Here is a 24,500-nt window from a genome sequence, read left to right as displayed (position 1 = left end):
AGAAGCTGGCCGGAAGACTGGCAGCCTAGGGAATTGGGATAACACATGGCATGTTATTTCCTTAATTGACTTCTCATCCATGATGTTTCTTAAATCATGGCTGAATTATAGAGCTCTTTTACAATCCTCCATACTACCTTAGACGATAACGTAGCATTGATATACATATGTATTTAGTAATTATAGTAACAAACGCTCTTCGATCGAATGTTGTGTAACTCTAGTGAGACTATATAAAACCCTTTGAATGTTAGCCATAAAAATCTATTTAATTACAATATGTCATTATAATTTTTGCACCCAATGTCTTCATTTCAGCTTACAATTTTGAATCCATGGGATGTATCCAATGGATATTTATCCTTTTAGTGAGTAAGTGGTGTATTCTTTTAGCTTTATGTGCAGAATTTGACTGATATGTGTTTTCTTAACCAAGTATAACATTTGTAGCTTCTCTTCAAATCTGTGCTTATTATCTTTTAAGTTCACGCTCGTTAAAGTGACTGAAATTATACATTTCTCTTGTTGACATGACTCATGTTTTTTTTTAACCGGGGAATTTCATCTTCACTAATACCCAGATACGCCAGAGTGCGAGATCACACCATCTTTGGCTTTTCAAACTTCAAATCATTTGTAAAGGCCAAATTTGTCATCCTTTCAATTATCTGATCAGTACTGGAACCATAGCTGGTATAAATGTGTGAGCTAGCTGGTATCCGATTTGTAGGTCCCATCTTCTGAAGTTTTCCAAAGTTCTTCTCTGACACAGACAGAAGCACTACAAGTGCAAGTATTCTAAATTAATAATGCAGCAAGCTAAATCTTCACAAAATAATATTATAGTTTCAGATAAGGTCTGCACAAAGTTTAGAGAAATAAATCTAAAAGATTTAGATCTGGGTGTGCTGCCACTTCTAACATGAGGACACAAATTTTAGAGAAATAAATCTAAAAAGTTTAGATCAGAGTGTGCCGCCACTTCTAACTTGAAGATAACTGTCACCGATTGTGAATTGATGTAGCATACAAATGTTAAGTAGTACATATAAACATATAACTGGACCAAACAGAAGGGTGCCATAAACAGACAGGGACTTCGTTAAAAAATTTGGATTCTAAGAATTGATTCAACAACTCTGATGACATTGCAAAACAAACATAGAAACCCTTGACGATAGTTTTGCTAGTAATGTTTATTTTTAAATGTTAAAAATCCTAAAATAAATCTCAAATAAGAATTATGTAATATGATATCTCAAAAAGTTTATGCTAAGTTCCTTGGGAGTGCAGGGAGAAAATGTTGGTATATGATATGAAATATTTGTGGCTAGGGGGATTCTCGCCTTCTAATAGATCAGGTTCACGCACACCTTTCTCTCTTTCTCTTTGGTACGTTAGTGTCTCTCTCACACATACACAAGATATGAAGGTACATATATTCTTCTCGATCTAGGCGGTACAATCTTGGCTTTCTTACAAGGGGCATACATTCAGTCTATGTACATCCAGACATGTCTGCACATGGAACTTGATGTTTATAGAAATGATTCAAGAAGAAATCTGCCATGAAAAGGCCTACGATTGAGCATTCCAAGTTAGTTATTTTAGCGATCAAGCACAAGAGACTGCGTGGCTAGAGCAATAGAAATGAGGAAAGAAAGAAGATACATTGCAAGAACTCACCCTCCATGTCGTCATCCAGTCATGTCTCCGCAGTTTAGTGCGCCCTTCGTTGGTGTCCATATGGTTTCCAGCTTCCTGGAGGCAGCCACATCTTATAAAATCGAAGATTATAGATGAACCAATGCTTCAATCAATTGAAATTTTCACAGTAAGTAACAAAATATATCTTTTTCTTTGAATTTTCTATTCATGATTTCTCAGATGAAATGGAGAAACAAACGAAAGTAAATCAGGAAACTACACATCCTAAAACATTCAGATTATATGAAAGAGGAGGAATAAAAAAAGATTATATGAAAGAGGAATGATAGTGATTTAATCTGTGCCCTAGAGAGCAACCAGAGTATTGGGTGCAGAGAATCCAGAACTTACCTACAAGTAGGAGAAGCTCGAATGGCAGCCGAAACACACAAGATTGAGTTGGACGTCCGTTTGGTAGTAGAAGGATCGGTGAGAGGTGCTAGTGAAGTGCGACTTAGTGGATAACTAGACATGTCTGACGGTAGATGCGTACGGTGGGGGCGGGGGCGGGGGCGGGGCGGGCGCGAGGGCGGAGGTAGAGACACAACGTGGACGAGAGGTGGTTTAGGGAAAATTGCCAGGAGGATTCGGAATTCGGGTAAAGGGTTCTCAGACCTTGGTGGGATCCATGACAAAATTAAGGTCAAGGATGTCAAAACACGCCATCGTCGACTTACGTTGTGGAGCAGCATTCTCGTCAGCCATCCCAACGAGCGCGGCCTCCTTTTTTCCCTCTTCGAGCAAGAAGACACACAGAAGATTATTCATGGGCCCGCTTGCTAGCGAGTCAGGAAAGGAAAGAGGAAGACTATCCCGAGGCCGAAGCGAATTAATTGTCTATTGTTTACTAAATCATCTGCCAGTTTGGAACCATGGCTTGTATAAATGTCTGAGGTAGGGTATCATATTTGCAAGTCCCATCTTCTAAAGATTTCCAAAGTTCTTCTTTGACACAAACAGAAGTACGACATGTGCAAGTATTCTAACTTAGTAATACAGTAAGGTAAATCTTCACAAAAGAATCTTATAGTTTTAGTGCACAAATTCTAAATAAATAAATATAAAAGATTTAGATCTGGCTGTGCAGCCACTTCTAACATGAAGACACAAATTCTAGAGGAATAAATCTAAAAGGTTTAGATCTTAGTATGCTGCCACTTCTAACATTTAAACCATTAAGCTGCGAAGAATGTGAGCCTTGTGGGATAGGCCACGTCGTCCGTACTGTAGCTGTCTGTCGCGTTGTGAAGTGCATGTGGAGTCTTGTCTCGCTGTGTTCCTCCCTTCTTTCGCTGCCAGTGGGGCTTCTCCTGCTGTCGGCCCACTCGTCAGGCTCGGGGCTCTCGATAGGCGCTGCGTGCCTCTCTGCGTGTCCTCTCTATTGCTGGGCTGTGACCATTTGCGGGGCTTCTCCTTCTGTCGGCCCACTTGTCAGTCTCGAGGCTCTCGGTCAGTTAACGCCAGGTTTTCTTTTGTGCCTGAATTGGTGGTGAATGTTCCACGTCGCCGGCCACTGTTTTGCCCGCTTTGTTGGTTGAAGCCGTCGCCAGGTGTGGCGGTTGGTCTTCACAGTGTTTTCTGTCGTTTTTGCGCCTGTCCGGCTGCTTGTGGGGCTCTTTGGTGGTTGCGTCCTGCTTGTCATTGTCTATGCGCTGGTTGGTCTCCTGTGTGCTACGTTGTCGGTGGACTTGGATTGCTGGAAGCGTGTCGCTGTTTAAGCCTTTGGTTCTCTCTGCGCTCATTTGTTGTCATCCGGTTGGCTTCTCGTTGGTCTGCCTCTCGGTCTTGCTGATCGAGTTCGTGTTCGCCGGTGCTACCGTGTAATATTTCAAAATTTCTTATTTTGAAATGTTAAATAAAAATAATTATTTTAATTAAACTTGTTGTGTTGAAAATCTTTTGATGGAATTTGTTGGATTTTCTGAAGGAGTTCACATTTATAGACCCTGTTTAAACTTTTTCACACCATGTTTGTGATTTGAACCAACGAGTGGATTAAGTCCCTGTTATATATATATATATATATAACAGGAACTATTCCCAACTACCACCTCCTACCACCGATGCGGGTGAGCGAGCGTCGGCCTAAGCCCGCGGCGGCCGCCCGCGGCACCTCCTCCCGACGCGCTCCCGGCTACCACCTTCTTCCCCCGGCGCGGGCGAACGAGCGGACCTTCTTCTCTGGCGCGGGCGAGCGAGCGGCGGCGGAGACAATCGGTAGTTCTACGATATATTTTGAACCGCTTGTCGGCATGATGCAAATTATACGGCGTTGGAAAGCTATGAACCAGGCGCAACTTTTTTGTTTATAACTTTTTTTCTAATTCTTAACAGTTTAAGAGCAGTTTGCAAATTACCGTCCGCCGGATTACGACCAAACAAAAAACAGCGGACAGTATTTCTACGATATATTTTGAAGCACTTGTCGGAATGATGCAAATGATACGGCGTTGGAAAGCTATGAACTAGGTGCAACTTTTTCGTGTATAAAGGTTTTGCTAATTCCTTACGGTTTAAGAGCAGATTTCGAATTATCATTCGCTGTTCGAAACCGTCAGGAAGTTCACAGGGTATAAACGAGGAAGATATAAGCGGCGGAGGTTTAGAGACCGCGGGAAGTTCACAGTCTAAAAAACGGAAGTTCACTCGTGTATCGATGGAACTTCAGAACGTTCACGCCCGTAGATCTCGTTGTTCTCTAACGCGGGCAAAAATTACAGTCGGCGGAGTTTCAGAGACTGTCAGGAAGTTCACTGTTTATAAAACGGAAGTTCACTCGTGTGGTCGATGGAAGTTCAGAACGTTCACGCCCATAGACCACAGTTATAGGCGTGGTACGCTGGGAAGTTCACATGTGCTTTTAGGGAAGTTCACGTATGCAGATTGAGAAGTTCACTAGCTAATTTTCATGAGAGTTTACTTGCACAGAAGTTCAGATGCCCTGTCATGTGAGTTCGCTTGTACAGACTGAGAAGTTCACTAGCTAGTTTTCATGGGAGTTCACTTGTTTAGACTGAGAAGTTTAGATGCCCTTTCATGGAATTTAGTTTCATGGGAGTTTGCAAGTTTTATTTTGGAAGTTCACTAGCTGGCAAACTGCAAAACAGGGGTGTAGTAGCCTTGTTAATATGGATTGGCAAAACTTCCTCACCAAAAATCTTGTACCAGAGAACTTCACGGTCTATAAAATAAGAAGTTCACTCTTGTATATAGGAAAGTTTAGTACATTCACGCCCGGACACCTCCTTCTTCTCCGGCACAGGCAAAATATTACAGCCGACGAAGGTTCAGAGACCATCATGAAGTTCACGGTCTATAAAATGGAAGTTCACCCGTGTATCGATGGAAGTTCAGAACATGCACACCGTGTTGCCGCGCACGATGTACTGATTTTTTCTCCGCGTTTCTCAAACTTTTTCGGATTTGCGCAAACGATATACCGTTGGAAAGCTACTGAAAATCCGCAGCTTTTTCATATGTAATTTTTTTTTTCCAAATTCCTCATGATAAAAGATTAATTTCAAAAATACCGAAATCAGATCAATCTAAAAAGGACGGACGGTATTTTTACGATTGTTTTTGAACCGCTTGTCGGAATGATGCAAGTAATACAGCGTTGGAAAGCTATGAACCAGGCGCACCTTTTTCGTATATAACGTTTTTGCTAATTTTGTACGATTTAAGAGCAGATTTCAAATTACCGTCCGCACAGACCACCCATACTGCGTGCGCGTGCAGAGTATAGCGCAGCGAGGGGAAGTTCACATCCGTAGCAAGGGAAGTTCAGTCGTACAAGCGAGGAAGTTCAGATCGTTCCTGTTTAGTTAAACAGGAACCGATTCCTGTTTAGCTTGTAGGTATTTTTTGCCATTTGCATTTTTTGCCATTGTCTGAAATTTTAAATAGAAATATATATATAATTATTTCTATTTGATCCATTTGCATTTTTTGCCATTGTCTGAAATTTTGGAACTGAAAAACCCTTGTTTGCATTTCTTGGCTATATTAAGGAATTGTAAAATCTCAAATTTCGTGTTTGGACGACGACTAAAGCATATATCATGCTCATGATCAGTCTTGGTCATCATTTGAATTTCTGAATCATTATAAATGCTTTCCAACATTTATGTAAATGATTAAGAGAGAGAATAATATGACTTCCCAATTATATGGTTGGAAAATATCTTTAATGTTTCGTCTCTGTTTGACTGATTGTCATTTTGATATTTCATTTCCAATTGGAAATGATCAAATAAAAGAGAAAGAGGGTAACATGACATCCTCATGTGCAAATGATTTTCCAACATTTATTCAATCATCGAGAGTGGGGATGCCATGACTTTCCCAAGTATATAGTTGGAAACATTTGGTATGATTTAAAAAGTGCCTGATTTTGTGTTAGAATTTTATTTCGGAATTTATTGGACAATTATAATATTATAAGACTTTTATGGGGTTTAATCAAAAGTTATTTTATTATAAAAGTATTTACAAAACAATATTTTGGGTGGAAACTATATTTCCTAAGCCCACAATAATTATTTTGATTTTCTGGAAATTTTTGGAGTTCATACGGTGTGTATAAAGCCATATTTGAATTTCCGTGATTTTATTGGAATTAGAAAAGGCTATAAAAGCCTAAACCTATCCCTGGGCCGAAGCCCATCTCCCCGGTATGCCTCCCCTCCCTCTCTCTATTTTATTGGAATTAGAAAAGGCTATAAAAGCCTAAACCTATCCCTAGCCAGCCCGGTATGCCTCCCCTCCCTCTCTCTATTTCGTTCGGGCCAGCCCAGCCTAGTTCTTTCCCTGGCAGACCACCCCACCTCAGCTTTCTCTTTTCTTTTTGGGCCACACCCTCCCCTCTGGCCCAACTCCCCAACGCCCCAGCCCAGCCCCGAGGCTTCGTCTTCCTCCTCTGTTCGTTTCAGAGCATGCAGAAACAGCCATGACTGCCGCCGGTTGATCTCCTTCCGATTCCCTTCGTATCCACTGATACTCTTCAAATTAAAACATGCAAATTAATCCTCATGTCTCCATGAACCGTTTCAGGCAACAATTATCCCGTTTCCCCTCTTCCTCTCCCAATTCCACCCATGCGCACCGAATGCCGACCGTTGGCATCCACCCTTCGATCTACACTCTCAGACTATAAAAGACTTTCATGAGCCTTTTCCATTCCTCCATCATACTGCAAAAGAAATTTTCGTCTCTTATCCTCCGTAGAGCCCGGTGCGTCTTTCCCCGCCGGTCACCGTCACCATTGTTGATGGTGAAATCACCCCGAAGCTCGTTTTCTTAATTAATTTCACCGGTACACCCCTGTGACCTCCTCCTATCTCCTTGACAAGGTCTTGAGAACAACAGAAGTCGTTGGCCGCGCCTCCCCGACGATCGACGCCGACGCCACCTCGTGCACTGCTCACCACCGTTTGGAGACGGCCCGAAGACCTCCATGGACGTCATCTACTTCCCCGTGGCCTCCTACACCTTCCGCATCTTCCTCAAGCCCTGCGACAACTTCGTTGCCAAGTTTGCCATCACCCGTCGAACTCTGGCAAGAAAGTCCCACCGGAGGAGTTCGCCTTCGACCTCGCGGGACCTCCAACGTCATATCCTCAATGCCTTCGTCTTATACCTTGCCGCCGGCCAGCCCGCTCCTCACCGGTAAGCATCACGTTCTCTCTGCCGATTTCCTACCGTGGCAGCAACATTCAGCAGTAAACTGTTTTGATTAGCCACCTTTAGAAGCTCACATCCTCTGTTCTGTATATCTGATTAATCGTAATCTTTTTGTATCGCAAAGAATAGATCACACTCTATAATCCAGTTTGGTTTGTTCATATTGTCCTGTTCATCTACACGAGTGAATCATCAGTTGAACTTTCTATTTGAACAGCACATTCACATTGATTAACATAATTCCAGAGCCTATAACCATGGATCCATATGTTCTTTGTAGCTGATTCTTGCTGTGTTGGAAAGAGTAGATTAAACTCTCCACTTTAGATCACTTTAGACATCATTTATCATTCAACTTCATGGCTCCATCGTCAACAGAAAATTGTATTCTGTTTAAGCTATCTATTCAATCACTTCACATCCGTTTGAACTCTAATCTCTTCCTAGCCTTCAGTTTTGGACTTAGGTTTTGCATTAAATTATTTGTACTATGTTATGGTAATGTTATTATGTCGTTCATGTTTTTGCATATCATTCTCTTATTTGGATTTATTTGGAGTTATCAACACGTTGTTTATTATCGTTCTTCCGTTCTTCACGTTAGATTATATGGAGTGCGATCATTACGAGTATTGTGAAGAACAGGATGACAAGGACATTAATCAGGCAAGTTGCTTTGACCATATCTATCCCATTATTTCGCTATGCATGTTTTACTTATTTTCGTAGTAATGCATGTGTAGGAAAATCCTATATGTTTTATATCCTAGTAGAAAACCATAGGTTCCATACCATTAATCCTTGTAGCCATGTTTTATATCTTTATAATGTCTATATACTTAGCAATGCTTATATATAAAGGTTAAGGGGATTTTTTTTCAATAAAATTGTTTTATGATATTATGAGCCCAATATGGGGCACTATTGTGCAAACTATTTCCAAAATAAAAATTCAAAATGTTTTTCTCTGGGCGGAGTGGTATGATAAGAGTCAGTGATTGGTGTCTACAACGGCAGCAACCAGTGATTGGCTCTGCGGATGCTCAGGAATTTGGAGGGGACCGCCGCCCAGGAACAAAGAGAATCTTCTAAGTTTCAGTCCAAGAAGCTTTCAACTGTACAAACACATGCTATATGGGCTCTGGCTTAGTTTAGTACATGGATGAGAACTCGTGCATTGGCATTAGCCCTAGGAGAGCGGTCCTCGGATCATGGTTGCGGGCGTGCTAGCATTATGTATGAGGGACTCCATGGAAAGACTTCGGCACAATCTTTACCTGTTGTGCACGCTTGTCGTTAGGCAACACTTTGGACTGATTGTGTCATGTGGGTAAAGTGTACAACCTCTGCAGAGTTGATCTAATCGATTAGCCGTGCTCCCGGTCATGAGCAATTGAGTGGCTGAAGATTGAATCTGATGGAGAATCTCCTTTGTTTTAAAAATGTTTTCAAAAACTTAGGCATGTCGACTTTATCCAGTGATTGGTTCTGAAGTTAGTATTGTCTATGGAAAATTAAGCATGCTGACTCTATCCAGTGATTGGCTATGGAGTTAGTTTAGCTCGTATTTGGGACATGGTGGATTCCATATGAGAAAACTATTTTGATTTGAAAAAAAAATTGAGCAATAAAGGAGCTTTGAAAAAGAAAAGTTTATGAAACAAAATTGGCTTTATGCAAAACAACCCTCAGCCTTTCCTTTGACATATTCTTGCATATATATATCTGTTATAACTCCTTGGCAACTTGCGAGTACATTCCACGTACTCACCTGCTACATATCACGTGCAGATAAGAAGTGAGGATGATAGGATCACGGGGCCTACACTCAACAAGCCCTGTGGCGTTGATGGAGCCCAAGTTTTGCATTTGCTCTGATGCTTTTACTGTTATGTGAGCCAGCAACTCTGCTGCGCAGGTTTGTAAGTAAACTCTGGATCTACCGTTTGAGTAATAAATTTTGACATATGTTATCTTGATATTCATTTGTTATTGTGTGTGCTAGCTATGATCCAGGGATAGCACGATAAACACAGAGATTCGAACCTTACTGGGTTCGGGTCGTTACATGCTGCTTGCTCTGCTTGCTTCTTCCGCTGCGATGGAGGGTGTGGGATGAGGTTTGTTCAGGATTTGGTTGGTTGGATTAGTTCGTGTCTTGGTGTGTCCCCCATCTCATGGTACTTTTGTTTGTTTTTCTTGGATTGGATCTGTGTGATTCGCTTTCTGTGAGATCGAGATAGGCAATCAGTGAATGATTGCGCGGAAGCAAATTAAAACTTTTCCCGAAAGTTCAAACCCTAAATCACCTTTCTGTCCGTGATAGTAAAACAGCCGTAACTTTTGATTGGATGAACCAAAAAATATGTATGAGAATGCAAAAGAAAGGTACTGAAATTATCTAACCAACTCAATAAGAATCAGCTCAATTGGACTTACCAATCAAAAGATATGATTAAATCAGTAACAGCTAATAGAAAGTTACGAGAATTAATCTATAATCGATTTCGAGGAATAACAAGAAAGATGAAGTAATCACGATCTTCCTTGATCTCGTGGTAAACCTGCAGCAAAGTATTATGAACTCATGATAAACCTGCAGAAAAGTGTTAGAAAGATTTAGCACGAAGAATCCCTCACGTCCTTTCTGAAATCCTACCTAGGACGCCCTCTATTTATAAGGGAAAATTCGCGACCTTGAACTGAATCCGAATCCAACACCAACTCCTCTGTCCCGGTCGGTATTCTGCCAGTGGGGCCCGCATACGACCTCGTATTGAGATGAGTTCAAAAGCAAAGTTGTTCGCTTCGACGATGTTCACAACTTTCATGTGGACCACTTTTCCATCAGACGCCATCTTGAGGACGCTACTGTTTAATCTTTAAACAGCTCTCATCCAGCCACGGCTGGACCTACATGTCTTCACGTCGATGCCACTCCATGTCATCAACTCTTCTTGTGATGTCTTCAAAACTCGACCATCACGTGTCGAATATCTCCAATACCGTACATCTCCGGTATAAACAACGTACGACAAACCGGTGCCCTCCCGGATCATCGTAGTCTTCACTTTCATTGTTCCTTCGCACGAACGTCCCGCATGACATTGATCCCTTGACCTCAGATTCTCCCAAGCTTTGTCCCTCGATCCCGTCATCGACCACATTCCTCTAGCTCCGGTAACACCTAAAAGCGAACACACGAATAACCAGTACGGACACAAGTCCACGACTTGACTCAGGGTAAGTTCCACACAACTCACGTCATGTTTTCACATAAGAAACTAATGGATCAACACACTACTAGCAAAGCACTAAGTCCAAACAAGATACAAGTCATCATATAAGTATCCATATTATCCAAAGTATCCACATTAATGTTTCACCTAAAACACTTGCCAATGTTACACATCACCTATGATTTCACACTTTCCCTTTTGTGTGGGTTGTCCATGTATGCATGCTCCTGCTAGATATATCCCGTTGTTATGGAGAATCCTGCGGCTGCGACCTTGCGCAGCCATGAGCGTTCCCGTCATCGGTTTGTCGCACGTCGAGCCTTGTATCGAAGTAGGTGTTTTCGGTTGGCGATGCTTTGTTTCTTTTGTTTTTGATTTGTTTGGTTGTTGCTGACTATTGGACGAAATTTCCTTTTATCCGACTCTTTCTTTCCTGTTGTAACACGCGAGTATGCTCGGATTAGGCGCCGTGATAGGGTGCAGAAGCGTCAGTGGAAGCGTTCGGCGAAATCAGGTGTGAGAATCGTTTTTGTGCTGCTACTGGTAGTGTTTTGTTTGAGCTTAGTTTGTTGCCGATGGTGCTTATTTATCTGTTGTCTGTGTGAAAGGGTGTTATCCTCTTCCTAGTGCCTCTACGTTTAGGATCTTATTTGACGCGACGTACGTGGAGTTCTTGAAAGGTGCGGTTTGTGATATGCTGTTCTTTGCTGTCCATGGCTAGGTTCTGGCATGTGCATCATTCTGTTCCTTTGTTTCGTAGCTACATATGTTGATCAAAACTACCATGGTGCGCCCGAGTATCGTTGTTCGTTTTGTGGTGCCGCTTTCTGGTTCCATGAGCGGTGTAGGGCCAAGTCTTCAGTAAAGCAGCGGCGTGTGCTATACAGCCTTTGTTCTAAGGGTGGGTGAGTTTTGGTCCCACCATTTAATTCAACTCCACCGTTTCTTGCTGAGCTTCTTAGGTTTGATGGTGATTCACGGTGCAGACGGTTTCTTGATAAAATAAGAATGTACAATTCATTGTTTGCGTTCACTTCTATGGGTGATGATATAGATACACACATAAATGAAGTTGGTGGTCCCTATGTTTTTAAAATTCATGGTCAAGTTCATCATAGGATTGGGTCGCTTTTGTCGTGTGTTGGTATGCCTCCCAAGTTTCTTGAGCTTTATATACATGACACGCAGAATGAGGTTGACAACAGGTTAAAGGCCATTGTGTCGGGTGGTGATTTTGAAGGTGGTGTGCTTGATGCTTCTATTGCTGATGGGTTGAAGTGCATGCTTGATGACTGTAATCCTTTGGTCCAGAAATTTCGGGCCGCTAGGGATCGCCTTGCTGAGCATGGTGATGAGCGTGTGGGCATAAGGATTATAGGTGCTAAAAAAATAATCATGTGTAGTACAATTTGCCGACTGTTAGTGAACTTGCTGCTCTTATTGTCGGTGATTTCTCGCTTGAAAATTATAAACATGATATCACTGTTGTCAGTAAAGAAAAGCGATTGCACCATGTGTCTCGCTTGCATCCTGCGTATATGTCGCTTCTATATCCGATGTTGTTTCCTTTATGCCGACCAAGATTTCCAGTTAGGGATACTGCACAATGGTATTGAGGACTCATGTGATGAGGGTCGAACAATGGTGCCTATGGCCGAGTATTATTGTTATTGTTGCCATTATCGACCGTTTCAGTACAATTCATATTTGTGTTGTGGTCGGTTGTCTTCACAATCCCAGGTTGATGGTTTTGCTTGTGTTGAGGAGGGTAGGCTGAACTATATAGCTGAGCACCAGGAGGATTTTAGGTGTGATCACTTGCAAGGAGTTACTGATGCGGCTAGCGCAGGACAAACTGATGGTAGCAGTGTCGGTAAACAGTGTGTTGTTCCATCAAGTTTCACTGGTGGAAAGCGATACTCCGTGCAAACTTTTCAAGATGGCATTGCAATTTGTCAGGTGTTTGGGTCTCCTCATTTGTTCATAACGTTTACATGTAATCCTAAGTGGCCAGAAATTAAGGAGGCCCTCGCGCTTGAGCCTGGCCAGAAATATGCAAACCGATCGGATCTTATATGTAGGGTGTTCAAAGTGAAGTTAAAAGAGTTTATGAAACATATCAGGAAGGGTCGTATCTTCGGTCCCGTGGTTGCATGTATGTTGTGCGTTTGTGTTGTGCTCTTTTTGTTGTATCTGGCTTGTGAATTGTCGTTGATTTGCTACTTTTTTGTGCTGTAGCTTTGGAGAGTGTTGAGTTTCGGAAGCGTGGCCTCCCCCATGCTCACATGTTAGTTTGGCTTGACGGAAAATCTGTTGAAGGGGTTACTAATCTGGCCGATCATCATATATCGGCAGAGATCCCTGACATTGCTGTTGATCCGCTCGGGTATGCCCTTGTGGCAGAGTTCATGATGCATGGTCCGTGTGGTGTGGATAATCCAAAATATCCTTGTATGATGGACGATGTTTGCTAAAAATAAATTCCTAAGGATTTGCAGGAGGAAACAACGGTAGATGAGCGTGGTTTTATTTTGTATAGGCATCGTGATAGAGGTGTTTGTGTTAATAAGGGTGTGTTCAGTTTGATAATCGACTTGTTGTGCCCTACAATATGACCTTGCTTAAGCGATACCAAGCACATATCAATGTTGAGTGGTGCACCCGGAGTGAGGTTCTGAAGTACCTTTTCAAGTATGTTACCAAGGGCACAGACCGTGCTAATGTGGTGTTCAGAAGGTATAGCAACAAAAAAGACGGAAATGGCGATGCTGGTCTTCCCATGGATCCAGCGTGTTCAGAGAGTTCTAATGTGCATAGAAAGTTCAAGAAACGGAGGCTTTGGGTGGATGAAGCGGTGAATCTAAGCAAGGATGAGATACAGGATTACCTTGAGTGTAGATATTTGTGTGACAAAGAATCTATTTGGCATCTTTTGGTTTTGATATTCATAGGCACCGTCCTCCTGTTGAGCGTCTTGCTTGCCATTTGCCTAATATGAACACCGTTCTCTTCAAACCCACCACTAATTTGACATCGATGGTTTCAACTTCGTACTTCCAGCAAACCACCTTGACTGGTTGGTTTGCTGCGAATAGTGTGCATGTGGAGGCCATGGATTTAACATACCGTGATTTTCCTACAAAATGGCGTTGTGTTAGTTCGTCGCGGGCGTTGGAGAAGAGGAAATCTAGTGATAGTATAGGTCGTATGTATTATGTGCCTCCAAGTGCTGGTGAATGCTATTACTTGCGGATGCTTCTTATGTATGTTAAGGGTGCGCATTCATATGATGATGTTAGAACATTTGATGGTGTTGTTCATGATACATTCAAAGAGGCGTGTGCCGCAAGAGGTTTGTTGGGTGATGATGAAGAGTGGAGGAAATCTTTTGATGAAGCCGTGTCATGGGGCATGGGGTATCAGCTTAGGGCTCTGTTTGTTTTGATGTTTATATATTGCGGGATTGGTGACGAGCGTGCATTCTTTGATAGATATTGGAGAGTGATGAGTGATGATATTCTATATGGGACACGTAGAAATCTGAATAATCCTTTGTATATTGTTCCTGATGAAACTTTGATAAACCTTTTGCTGAAGGAGCTGCATGATTTGTTTGGTAAAAATGGTGTTAGTGCTAGCAATTACAATCTTCCTGCCATGACTAGTGAGAATGGTACTCAATTCATAAATAGTCTTATTGATGATGAGCTGTCTTATGATACCGCTAGCCTTGTTGATGAAGCACACAATTTATATGGGCAGCTAAATGCTGATCAGTGTCGTGCTTATGAATCGATAGTTGGTAGTGTGCTTGCTGAGCAACCAGCTTTTTATTTTGTTTCTGGATAGGTGGCACTGGAAAAACGTTCTTGTGGAATGTGGTGGTGAGCCACCTGCGTTCACAACGTAAAATTGTGTTTGCTGTGGCTTCATCAGGCGTTGCCTTGCTGCTGCTTCTGCTTGGTGGTAGAACTACCCATTCATGTTTAAAATTTCAATAGATGTTGATGAAACTACTGTGTGTGATATAAAGCGTGACACAATGTTGGCTGGACTTATAAAATCTGATGTGCTTATTATTTGGGATGAGGCCCTTATGACCCATCGGCGGTGTTTTGAAGCGTTGGATAGATCGCTTCGTGATGTCCTGTCTGAAGAGGATCCTACAATGTCGGCCAATCCCTTTGGTGGAAAGGTTGTTGTCCTGGGAGGTGATTTAAGGCAGATTCTTCCTGTTGTTGAGGGTGGGCTTAGATCAAAGATAGTTAACGATGCTATAACAAGTTCCCCTTTGTGGCATCATGCAAAGGTCTTAGAATTGCGTACGAACATGCGGCTTAGAGCGTCTTCGAATGATCCTGCCTCTCAGGCTGAACTTGCTGAGTTTAGTGCCTGGGTTCTAGCTATTGGTGACGGTGCGCTGCCTATTTCTTGTAGGGGCGATGAGAGTGATCCGAATTGGATTGAAATGCCGTTGGATGTGCTTATAATGTGATGGAGATAAAGTTTGTGCGATCATAGATGTTGTTTACGTTGACTTCCTTGCTTCGTTTGATGATGCTTCCTATTTATGTGCTAGAGCCATACTTGCTCCAATTAATGAGGTGTGTGATGAAATAAATCGTGTGGTGGATTCCAATGGTTCGTAGTGAAGAACAAGAATACCTCAGTTATGACTGTGTTTCTAAGGTTTCTAAAAAGTTCAATGATACGGATGCGATATTTCCTGTGGAGGTGTTGAACATGATAAGGGTCAATAATTTCCCAGATCATAAATTGGTACTTAAAAAAGGTGTTCCCATTATGTTGTTGCGAAATCTTAATCGAACCGCGGGCCTGTGTAATGGAATGCATCTTACAGTGACAAATTTAGGGAAGCGGTTAATTGAAGCACGTATTATGATTGGTTCTAATGTTTATTATTTGCCCGACACCGCGAACATCTCATAGCATCCGGCGCGATCAGCTTCAGATTAGGTATCCAATCTCATGGAATCAACAACTGAGAACACTGTCATAGGCAGTACAGGAGTAGGTCAATACTACCATCTTTGAGAACACATCGTATATTTTGGCTTTTCAGCCTAACGCGACATTAACATTCTTCTCAACTATCAACTTGAACAGCGAAGAACTAGATCACCCGCAAGAGAGAGAGAGAGAGAAACTACTGGGTTGGACCAGCCAGACGAGGTATTGTCCCCATGTCTCAATCATGTTAGATTTTCGATTCGCTATGCTCATTCTTTGATGTCATGGACTTTTTGGTACTCCGCCGGCTGGGGAAAATAAATCAAATCCTTCTAACAAATGATTAATCGATCTGATTATGTATCACAAACAAGATTGAAAGAACAGAATATGATCATTGATAATGCCGGTAATCTTATATCTGCCATTTTCACTTGCAAATGTACCATAATTACCATGCCACAGTGCCACCATGCATAAAATTTCCGTTTCCATTCATATGTACTACGCTTGCAGATGCTAGAAGCTCAATCGATCTCTTTCGTTCGTGTCATTTTGCTACATCGGGCATTCATAGACCGCTTATTTACTTAATTGTGCTTTTGATCAACGTTGTGTCTGCTTCTCTTTTTAACCCGATAACGAAAAATAGCAATTACCTGCAGTCTCCTGTAACAAAAATAATGAACCGAATTATATTTGAAATGCTGCCAAATTAGCATGAACCATTTGAAAATTATAATCAATTAAGCATGTCACTTCTTCATACAGAAGTGGACCTTGCATCCTTCATAATTTTTACTGCTATGCTTTCAAATATACACTGCTTCAATGGTGTGTGGATGTTTCGCTCACATTCACAGTTAAGTTATTGACTTTTAGCTACTTGTTTTGGTTAGTATAGAACAACCATTACAGTTGACAATATCTACATTCAAAGTACATCGGCATTCACATATCTCTTTGCTAACTGTAGGACTGTATGAGTTTCAATATATAACAAACTTCGACTCAAATTGCATGTATGGCAATGATCTAACCATGAAAGCTGAACAGGGTGAGCATCTCCAGCAAATCCTCGGTACACACAGTCCAGATATCAAGTTCTACGTCTGTGTGCTATGAACAAAACTTTCACTTCATCAACAAACGGGATGATATTTTCACTTCCATTCGACAAAATGTGATCTAGATTCACAGTTTGTCCACCTGACCATCTTATTCTCTGTTTCCACTGCATTGTTTCTTAGTTCATTTCACTACAAGCTTTCCAGTTCCATTTAGATTCACGGAATAGCACCTAACTATCTTCTTCTCTGCTTCGACTGCAGTACTTCTCAGTTCATTTCACTGCAAGGTTTGTATTTCCATTTCTGAACCCAATCATTGAACGGCTGCGCTTAAGACTTGCTGGAACTTCGATCGTCCAAAGAGTTCGTCTCATTAAAGGAACAGATGGTAGAGCAACAATTACTACAAATTGGACACCTTTTCTGCTTAGCAGTTCAAATAAAACTAGGCCAAATATTTGCCTTCGTGTTCAAGGTTCTCAAAGGCAAGCTGCGGCTCACTGCTCACCGACTCTAAAAACATGACTGAAGGTACTACATCAACAAACCAACATCTTCTATCCGTAAATTACATGCAGAAATTTCTAAGAGAAAATACATCACTGACATAATAAGATAACTACAGTCAATTTACTCCCTTCTCATGTGCATTTACTTCACTTTGCAGACGCTATTCTTCAGGCCACCAAAGTATATTAAGCCATCGCTATTTGCCTTCAAGATTGACCTGTTTATATATCAAGCCCCTTCTTTCCCAGCTAAAAAACCATGGTCCTCTAACTTCCTGCGTACCTGCATGTCTTTCCTGATGTATGCACCTTTTGTTGCCGCGTCTCCTTTCAATGTTTAAATTCTGCGACTAAATTGGTTTCCTCGGTCAATAAGAAAAATCGTTTAGAACATCCTCAATAGCATACAATCAGAAAAACGATGTAGACACATTCTGAAATCGGTTGTCCAATCAGTTCCACACTAGGAGGCCCGCAAGGGCGTGCCCTAGTGAAGATAATTATCACTACTTCTGATTTGATGTACCATACAAAAGTCAAGTAGTATATATGTAGAGATTTTGGCAGGATCCTAACACCCACTCTTGAAGACCTTGACACACCTACATTACCTGAAATATCACACTTGGAGGAGCTCAACACTTTATTCAGTATCATTGGTACGACACTTCTTTTAGTGGCTAACCTACTATTACACATGAAACACAACCATGAAAACTCACTTCTCTTCTTGTGTAGTGATACACTACTTGTTGTGGTGGTTGTGGTACTACTTATGGGGTGAGGGAGCACCCTTATTTATACTTTTACAAGACCATTGGATGTATCACACATGTTATCATCCTACCCAACGTACTACAAATATCAATTCTCTAGAATACTCCACACAATTAATTTATTTCTAGAGAATCTTCGCTTACTCTTGAAACTTTCTAGAATCTTCCATGGTAAATAGCGTACATCCATCTTCTCATATTCAGTAGAAGCCTATTTGTAAATATCTTGCTCCTCCAATTTTCCAAAATATTCTCAAGTATGCATAACTAATTTTTAACACTCTCTAATTATTCAGAGTATTTTAGAATATTTTCAAGTATGCATTGCTAATTCTCCGATCTGAATTCCACCGATATGTGAGTAATAAGTAATGAAACCCTAGCCTTAGCATATGCCCAGTACATGTCATGCCAAGTGAACAGATAGTTTTAGCCGAGGCGAATTTTGCACTCACGAAGCCAATTTGGATTGGAGCGATTCCCCAGATCCGAGACCTCTACTCCCCTTACATATGCGAGTTTTAGAGTTTGGTGACGGTTAGGATGTACGTTTTCCGAATCATAAAAAATGCCGTCCATTTCATATTGAGCTAGTACAAATTTTGTACTAAGTGAGCGACATTTTTTATGTATCAGAGGGAGTAGTCATTAAGCTGTGGCGTTGATCTGGCGGGCCGGAGTCCTCCAGCCTCTCCAACCCACTGCTCCTTTATTAATGTTTCATATCAATCTGAATGCTCTACGATACTGCTGCTTGTCTGAGTTTGCTTTACTTTTGTTTCCCCCAACAGCTCACTGGCTAGGGGCAAACGGGATAATCTTGGTGCTCTTTGAGACGCCCTCTGGCTTTGCAGTTTTACATTATGATGGGGTCAAACTTTTTCGCCCAAGTGCCTTGCGGGGTACCTACTTCCTCGCTTTCTTATTCTTCCCTTTTTATTTATTGAGGTGTTTCTTGCCCTTGACGTCCTCTGGACTGATTGCAGGATACCTGGTCAGAATTCATCGATGAGCCTATGGCACAAGAAGTTGGTACCTCTTATTTCAACCATAATATTCCCATTTTTAATTTATGTTTCAATCCCCTTTTTAATTGAATAGACGAATTGAATGAGCACAGGCATGTTGTATATGCCGTCAGATGTCTTTATTTTCTTCATCTTTGCGAGTAGGCCATTAGTTGTTTACCAAATTATATGTAACAGTGCTTATACATTCTTGCTTTGCTACCAATTTCTGACTTGTACCTGCTAGCTAGGACGATGGAGGCCTGACATGATAATAACCAACCTGCAGTCGCAAATGTAAATATTTTGAAGCCTAGCAATAAGCACTAGCAATTCTTCCCCACACAAAAATAGGTTCAAAGGGCAATACAATAGTGCATCCACCTTTCATCTAAATGTCTATTGATGTACTCTCTCCGTCCCAAAATAAGTGACTTGGATTTGTATAGATTGTTATACGAATCCACGGCACTTATTTTGGCACGGAGGGAGTAGCTCATTATGCATCTATGTAAATCTTTCAGTGTTAGCGCACACTTCTTTGTACTGAAAAAAAACATGAATGGGATCTGATATGATTTTGAACAAGACTTGGAATTTTCTAGTATTTCATACTTGGCCAGAGATTTCATCCTCCTGTTTGTTTTCTTCTCTAAGTATTATTAATTCCTCTTCTTCAGAACCAAAATCTTCAGCCTTTGCCCTCTCTGTTCATTATATCCTCCTGTTGGTTCTTGCAACCACTACTTTGATAGTTTGATTCCCTCTACTACCAGATCTGACTTGATTTTTTTCAAGTAGTGTTCCTGATAGCTGGTCAAGTAAAGTGGATAATACATTATTCAAGCGAGCAGCACACAATAGGAAATCTATACCTAATAATATTAAAAAAGAGAAAATGTCTTCGCTGTCTCTTGGTCCGTCGCTCTCTGCTCCATCAGTTCGTCCCTCCCCAAAGCATGAGTCCTCGGCTCCTCGCTGGTTTGCTAGAGAACATATGAGTAGTAGTACGTGATGAATTGGAGAATAGAATGTTTCTTGGTTTTTACTGTCCCATCCGTGATTCGAAGTCATGACTCCTGCTCATACGAGTTAGAAAAATAGTGCGTGTCTAGCCATGGTATAGACTTCAATTCCAAGGTGTATTGGAACAGACAACGCAAGCTGTATATTCCGTTTTAGCGAAAAGGCATAGTATAGTTTATGAAGCTAAAAACGGAAAATGTGCCTGGAAATTGATTAAAAAGGTTAACAAATATGTCTTCTGTTACAGATATTATAATTATATAATTGGTAAAAAGGGGAAAGGTTCCTTTAAATTGATTAAAAGGGTTAATACTTCTGTTACAGATATTGTAATTATCCAGATTGAAAAAGGTTTAACTTAGCAGTTAAAGGATAACTGGTTAAGGATTTGATTTTTGCCAGGAGCACAGTAGGATACTTCTTCGTTCTTCCAAACGACACAACTGTGATATGTTTGTGTTATATCTTAGCACACTCGCCTATTCTGAATTACACTGCAATAATTTGATAAATGAGGACTGAAATAGGCTACATCTTTACAGTTGAGGCATACCTGTTAACATTGATACATGGCACAATATTTGACTGATTATTTGTTCTCTGCTAACATGCATGCTTGTCTTTGTTATACCTTTATTTATCAGGTTGCTTTTCTTAAAGAATTTCAAGTTTTCAATGACAAGGCCAGCGCCATTATCCGTGTTTGTTCTAAGCTTGCTAAGATGATCAAGAGGTCAATCTGGCCTGGCCAGAAACTTGCTGTTGGCAAATGTGAATATAAAAACATCATTGAAGCTAGTTTGGTGAGTGTAATCTTCCCTTGTATGCTTTATGCCTGTGAACTGTTTGAGGACAAGTTTTGTTCTGTTTTTTTTTTCAGGGAATTCCCTGCCTGTTTAATGAAGCTGTGCTGGAAGTAATGTGGGGCTTGAAGTATCTCATCAAGGTTTTAGTGCCTGGTGAAGAAGTAGAACTGACTAATGAGGACCGCTTCCAGATGTGTCAAGGACTGAAATTAGTCCACAATCTTTATGGCTTTGAGGTTGAATCCAAAATGGTGAGCTAATTACTTCCTTTCGCGTGTCTGAGATATAATGGTTTCTGCTTTTTTGCTCCCTGTAATCTATTGTTGCACTTCCCACTTTGAGACCACTGACGCAAGTATTTGTACTCCCTCCGTCCAATGTCTCAAGTCTGTGAAAATTTGGATGTATTTAGACATGACTTGGTGTATAGATGCATTTAAATTTAGTCAAAGTTGAGACATACTTTGTTGGACGGAGGAATACATTACTCTCGCAGAAAACTTTGCTCTTGTGTTTTTCTGTTAGAGATGAAGCAATACTTTGTTTTATGCAGGTTAATTCAGACATCATTGGTATGGCATGTATCGTGTATGAGAGTGGTCGTTGTGTGGATAAACGGGCTTCATACTTGGATCATGGTAGGGCGAAGCTTTCAGAGGTATCAACAATTGACTCTACGAATTGGGATGAACTGAAACTTGCAACTCCTCTCAAGTTAATTTGTTATCCTGAAGAGCAAGTTGAAACCGGTGATTCTGGAGGTAAATTGTAATGTTCAAATGTATTTTCAGCATCTCGCTGTGCATGTGAGGAACCTATGCGTGTTTTTTCCTTTCAGATGCTGTCAAAGAGTTTTTTTTTTCCGAACCGGAGTCCGAAGGACTCAATCCATTGATTAAGAAGAATAGAATCGCCCAGTTAATTACGGAAAATCGGGCAAAAACCGTTACAAACTTCCATCGTGTAAACCGCACGCAGGACACACGGGCCGACCTGGCCACCCACGCTCACTCCACGCACGCCGCTAAAGAAAGTTGTCGCCGAATTCACAAGCAGAAGTCATCGTCATCACAGAAACACTCCTCTTGAGTTGGCGACTCCGACTTCCCCCACCAATGACCAAGAACGAGGTCCCTGCCCCAGAAGCTACGCAAGCTCGTGTCGACACATGCCAAACAGTCAGCCACCCTTACAAGCGACCAAGAGGCACCGATTTTGATGATGAGCATCAAAAGAGCGATATGCGAGGCTTGCGCCGAACAAGACCCCCCCAAGGCCAGACCACACATCGCCAAGTCATCGTCATCACGCGAACACTCCACTGAGCTGGCGACTCCGACTTCCTAGCGACAAAGCAAACCCAACCCTCAAGAGCCAGCAGACACGTCAGAAGTACCGACTACCAAGACCATCGCCGCAGCCCGAACTCTACTCAACACCGTCATCAATGCCACAGAAGACGCCCACGAACTCCCGCCGCCCATCGCGACCCCAAGCCTCCCATCCACCGATCCCACCAGCCAGCGTCGACTCCAAGAACAATGCCTCCAGCAAGGGGAACGACACCGAGTGCCGCCATCGTCTAGTCCAAAAGAACCTAGGGTTTCCCTCGGAGCTCACCTTGGGAATGGATGGAGGAGACAGCATCACAACAACGCCCCAACGAAGGTGATGGCGCCCGTGGGCGTCACCGCTGTCGGCCCCGGTCAGCGACCGGAAGCATGGCTTTTGCCTGGCATTGCCACGCCATCCACCACCCAAAACTGACTGGGCCACCTGCACTACCACTGGCAGCAACCTCCCCCAATCCGCCCACAATGCGCCGCCGCTCGCCTAGGCCCAGATCAGGCCCGAGCAAAGCAGCGGCAGGCCGGCAACCACAACAGCAGCACTGCCGGAGACCAACCGTCCTCCCAGTCGCAGACCACGTGGACTAGGCCCAGATCTTGGCCCGAAGGAGCCAGATCCAAGCTGCCGCCACTACCTCGAGCACCCTGCCACCGAACGCAGCCACCGAAGCTTCTCGCCGTCGCTAACCCGAGCAGCCAGCCGCACGCCCGCACAGTCTTCCTCGCGCCCCCAGCTGGGGCCACTGCCCGCCTAGGTCAAGCCCGTAACCAGTGACCTCGCCGGCCATCGCTAGCCCACTCCCGCATGCACCCACGCAGGGCCCGCACCACGCCTGCCGGCGCCTTGCCGGCCCGCTCCACGCCTCCCCGCACCTCGCCCGCCATCCCAACCTGCTTGCGCTTCCCCGGCCACCGCGCCGGCCACCCCAAGCAGATCTGGGCAAGAGCCCCCAGATCCACGCAGAGCAAGCCGCCGCCTCGCCTCGGAACCGCCGGCCCGATGACGCCCACACCGCGCCACCAACGCTTGGAGAAACGGCTACCGCCGTAGGGGAAAATCCCTGCCGCCGCCGTCCGCCGTTGGGGCTTCTCTCGCTGGCATCCTCCGGCGGCGGCGAGGGGAGGAGAGGGCGTGGGGGAGGGTGGTGGCGGTGCTAGGGTTTGAGCCGCCCGAGCCGCCCCTGGGTGAGAGCGACGCGGGGGCGTGTTGGGGCCTCACCCGCTCTCACATGTGTGTTGAAGCAGTGGAGTATACCGGCATACCGCACCGCGCGTTAAGCGGCGCCTCGATCAGCGGTAACTACTTCCGCAAAATTCTTACCTGGCCGAGCGAATCGGGGCTGGCCGCGACTGCGAGCGAAAGGACCGACGAGGCGGCGTCGATGGTGTCCCCGATGTCCTTTGCCCGCGCGCACTCATGCGGGTTGCTTGTCAGGGGTGGGCTTCGGGGTTTGCTTGGGAGCTGAGCTCGATCGGGATCCGGGCGTACCGCTGTCAAAGAGTGAGGCAGAGCAATTGTTGGCTGATGCACATCTCTATGAAACTAAGCTCCATAAGCCGGCTTACTTAAAGATCTACAACAATTTTGCTTGGGTCCGTGGAGTTAGGCGTAAGGCACTCTTGCAATTGGAGAACATTGTCAAGAAGCCAAGAGAAGAAAAAAGAAGAATTGAAACTGTACCAAGGGTCCATGGTCAATGAGGTAAGAGAAGAATTTCAGCTGCTCGAGGAGTCTTGGATTCCTCCATGGAGACTAGATTGCGCAGAACCACCACATTGTAGACAGTTGTTGCAAAAACCCACTATATTTGCTAATTTTTGTGCGGAACCATCGCGATTTAGACAAGTTGTTCCACATACCACAGATTTTGTTGTTTGGTGCATATAAACTCATTTCTGACACCTCGGGCCGACCTGTTGGGTAAACCAGCCCGACCCCACTTGGCACCTTGCTCATGTGGCCCCGTCATCTCTCATGTGTCAGCCCGGTCCCATCTTCGATGCACAGTCATCGCCCGCGCCATCCTCACCCCACCCCTCTCTGACGGGCCGTCATCGCCCACTCCGGTCCTATGAGGTGAGCTCGTCGTAGGCCACCGTATAGCCGCCGACCTGGTCGCTGGTGAACCACTCCCCACACGGCCTCACTGTCTTGAGACGACCTGGGCGCCGAAGGTAGAGGATCCGGTTCCACTCCGGCTGCTGGCAAGCTGCCACGGGTACCGGCGCCAGCCTCCTCCCTTTAGGAACATGCGCCGTTTGAGGAACTAGCTCGCTACACCTATTCATATACTCCCTTGTCTCAAAATGTATGATTTAGATTTTTCATATGACAACAGTTTAACCAATGATATTGAT

At 43.3% G+C, this 24,500-nt stretch overlaps 1 protein-coding gene across 1 annotated transcript; it reads left to right on the top strand.

The window, feature by feature from the left end:
• Positions 1–7,162: 7,162 nt before the first annotated feature.
• On the top strand, positions 7,163–21,565 carry LOC112270036. The gene is made up of 13 exons (XM_024457678.1): positions 7,163–7,264; positions 11,817–12,006; positions 12,211–12,272; positions 12,369–12,501; positions 12,867–13,046; positions 13,199–13,364; positions 13,580–14,301; positions 14,478–14,534; positions 14,630–15,043; positions 15,150–15,232; positions 20,632–20,790; positions 20,868–21,044; positions 21,347–21,565. The coding sequence occupies exons 1-13, from the start codon at positions 7,163–7,165 to the stop codon at positions 21,563–21,565; spliced, it is 2,664 nt and encodes an 887-aa protein (XP_024313446.1).
• Positions 21,566–24,500: the final 2,935 nt, after the last annotated feature.

This window comes from Brachypodium distachyon, chromosome 1, assembly GCF_000005505.3.
Source record: "Brachypodium distachyon strain Bd21 chromosome 1, Brachypodium_distachyon_v3.0, whole genome shotgun sequence".
NCBI lineage: Eukaryota > Viridiplantae > Streptophyta > Magnoliopsida > Poales > Poaceae > Brachypodium > Brachypodium distachyon.
This window is presented reverse-complemented; position numbering and strand designations above follow the sequence as displayed.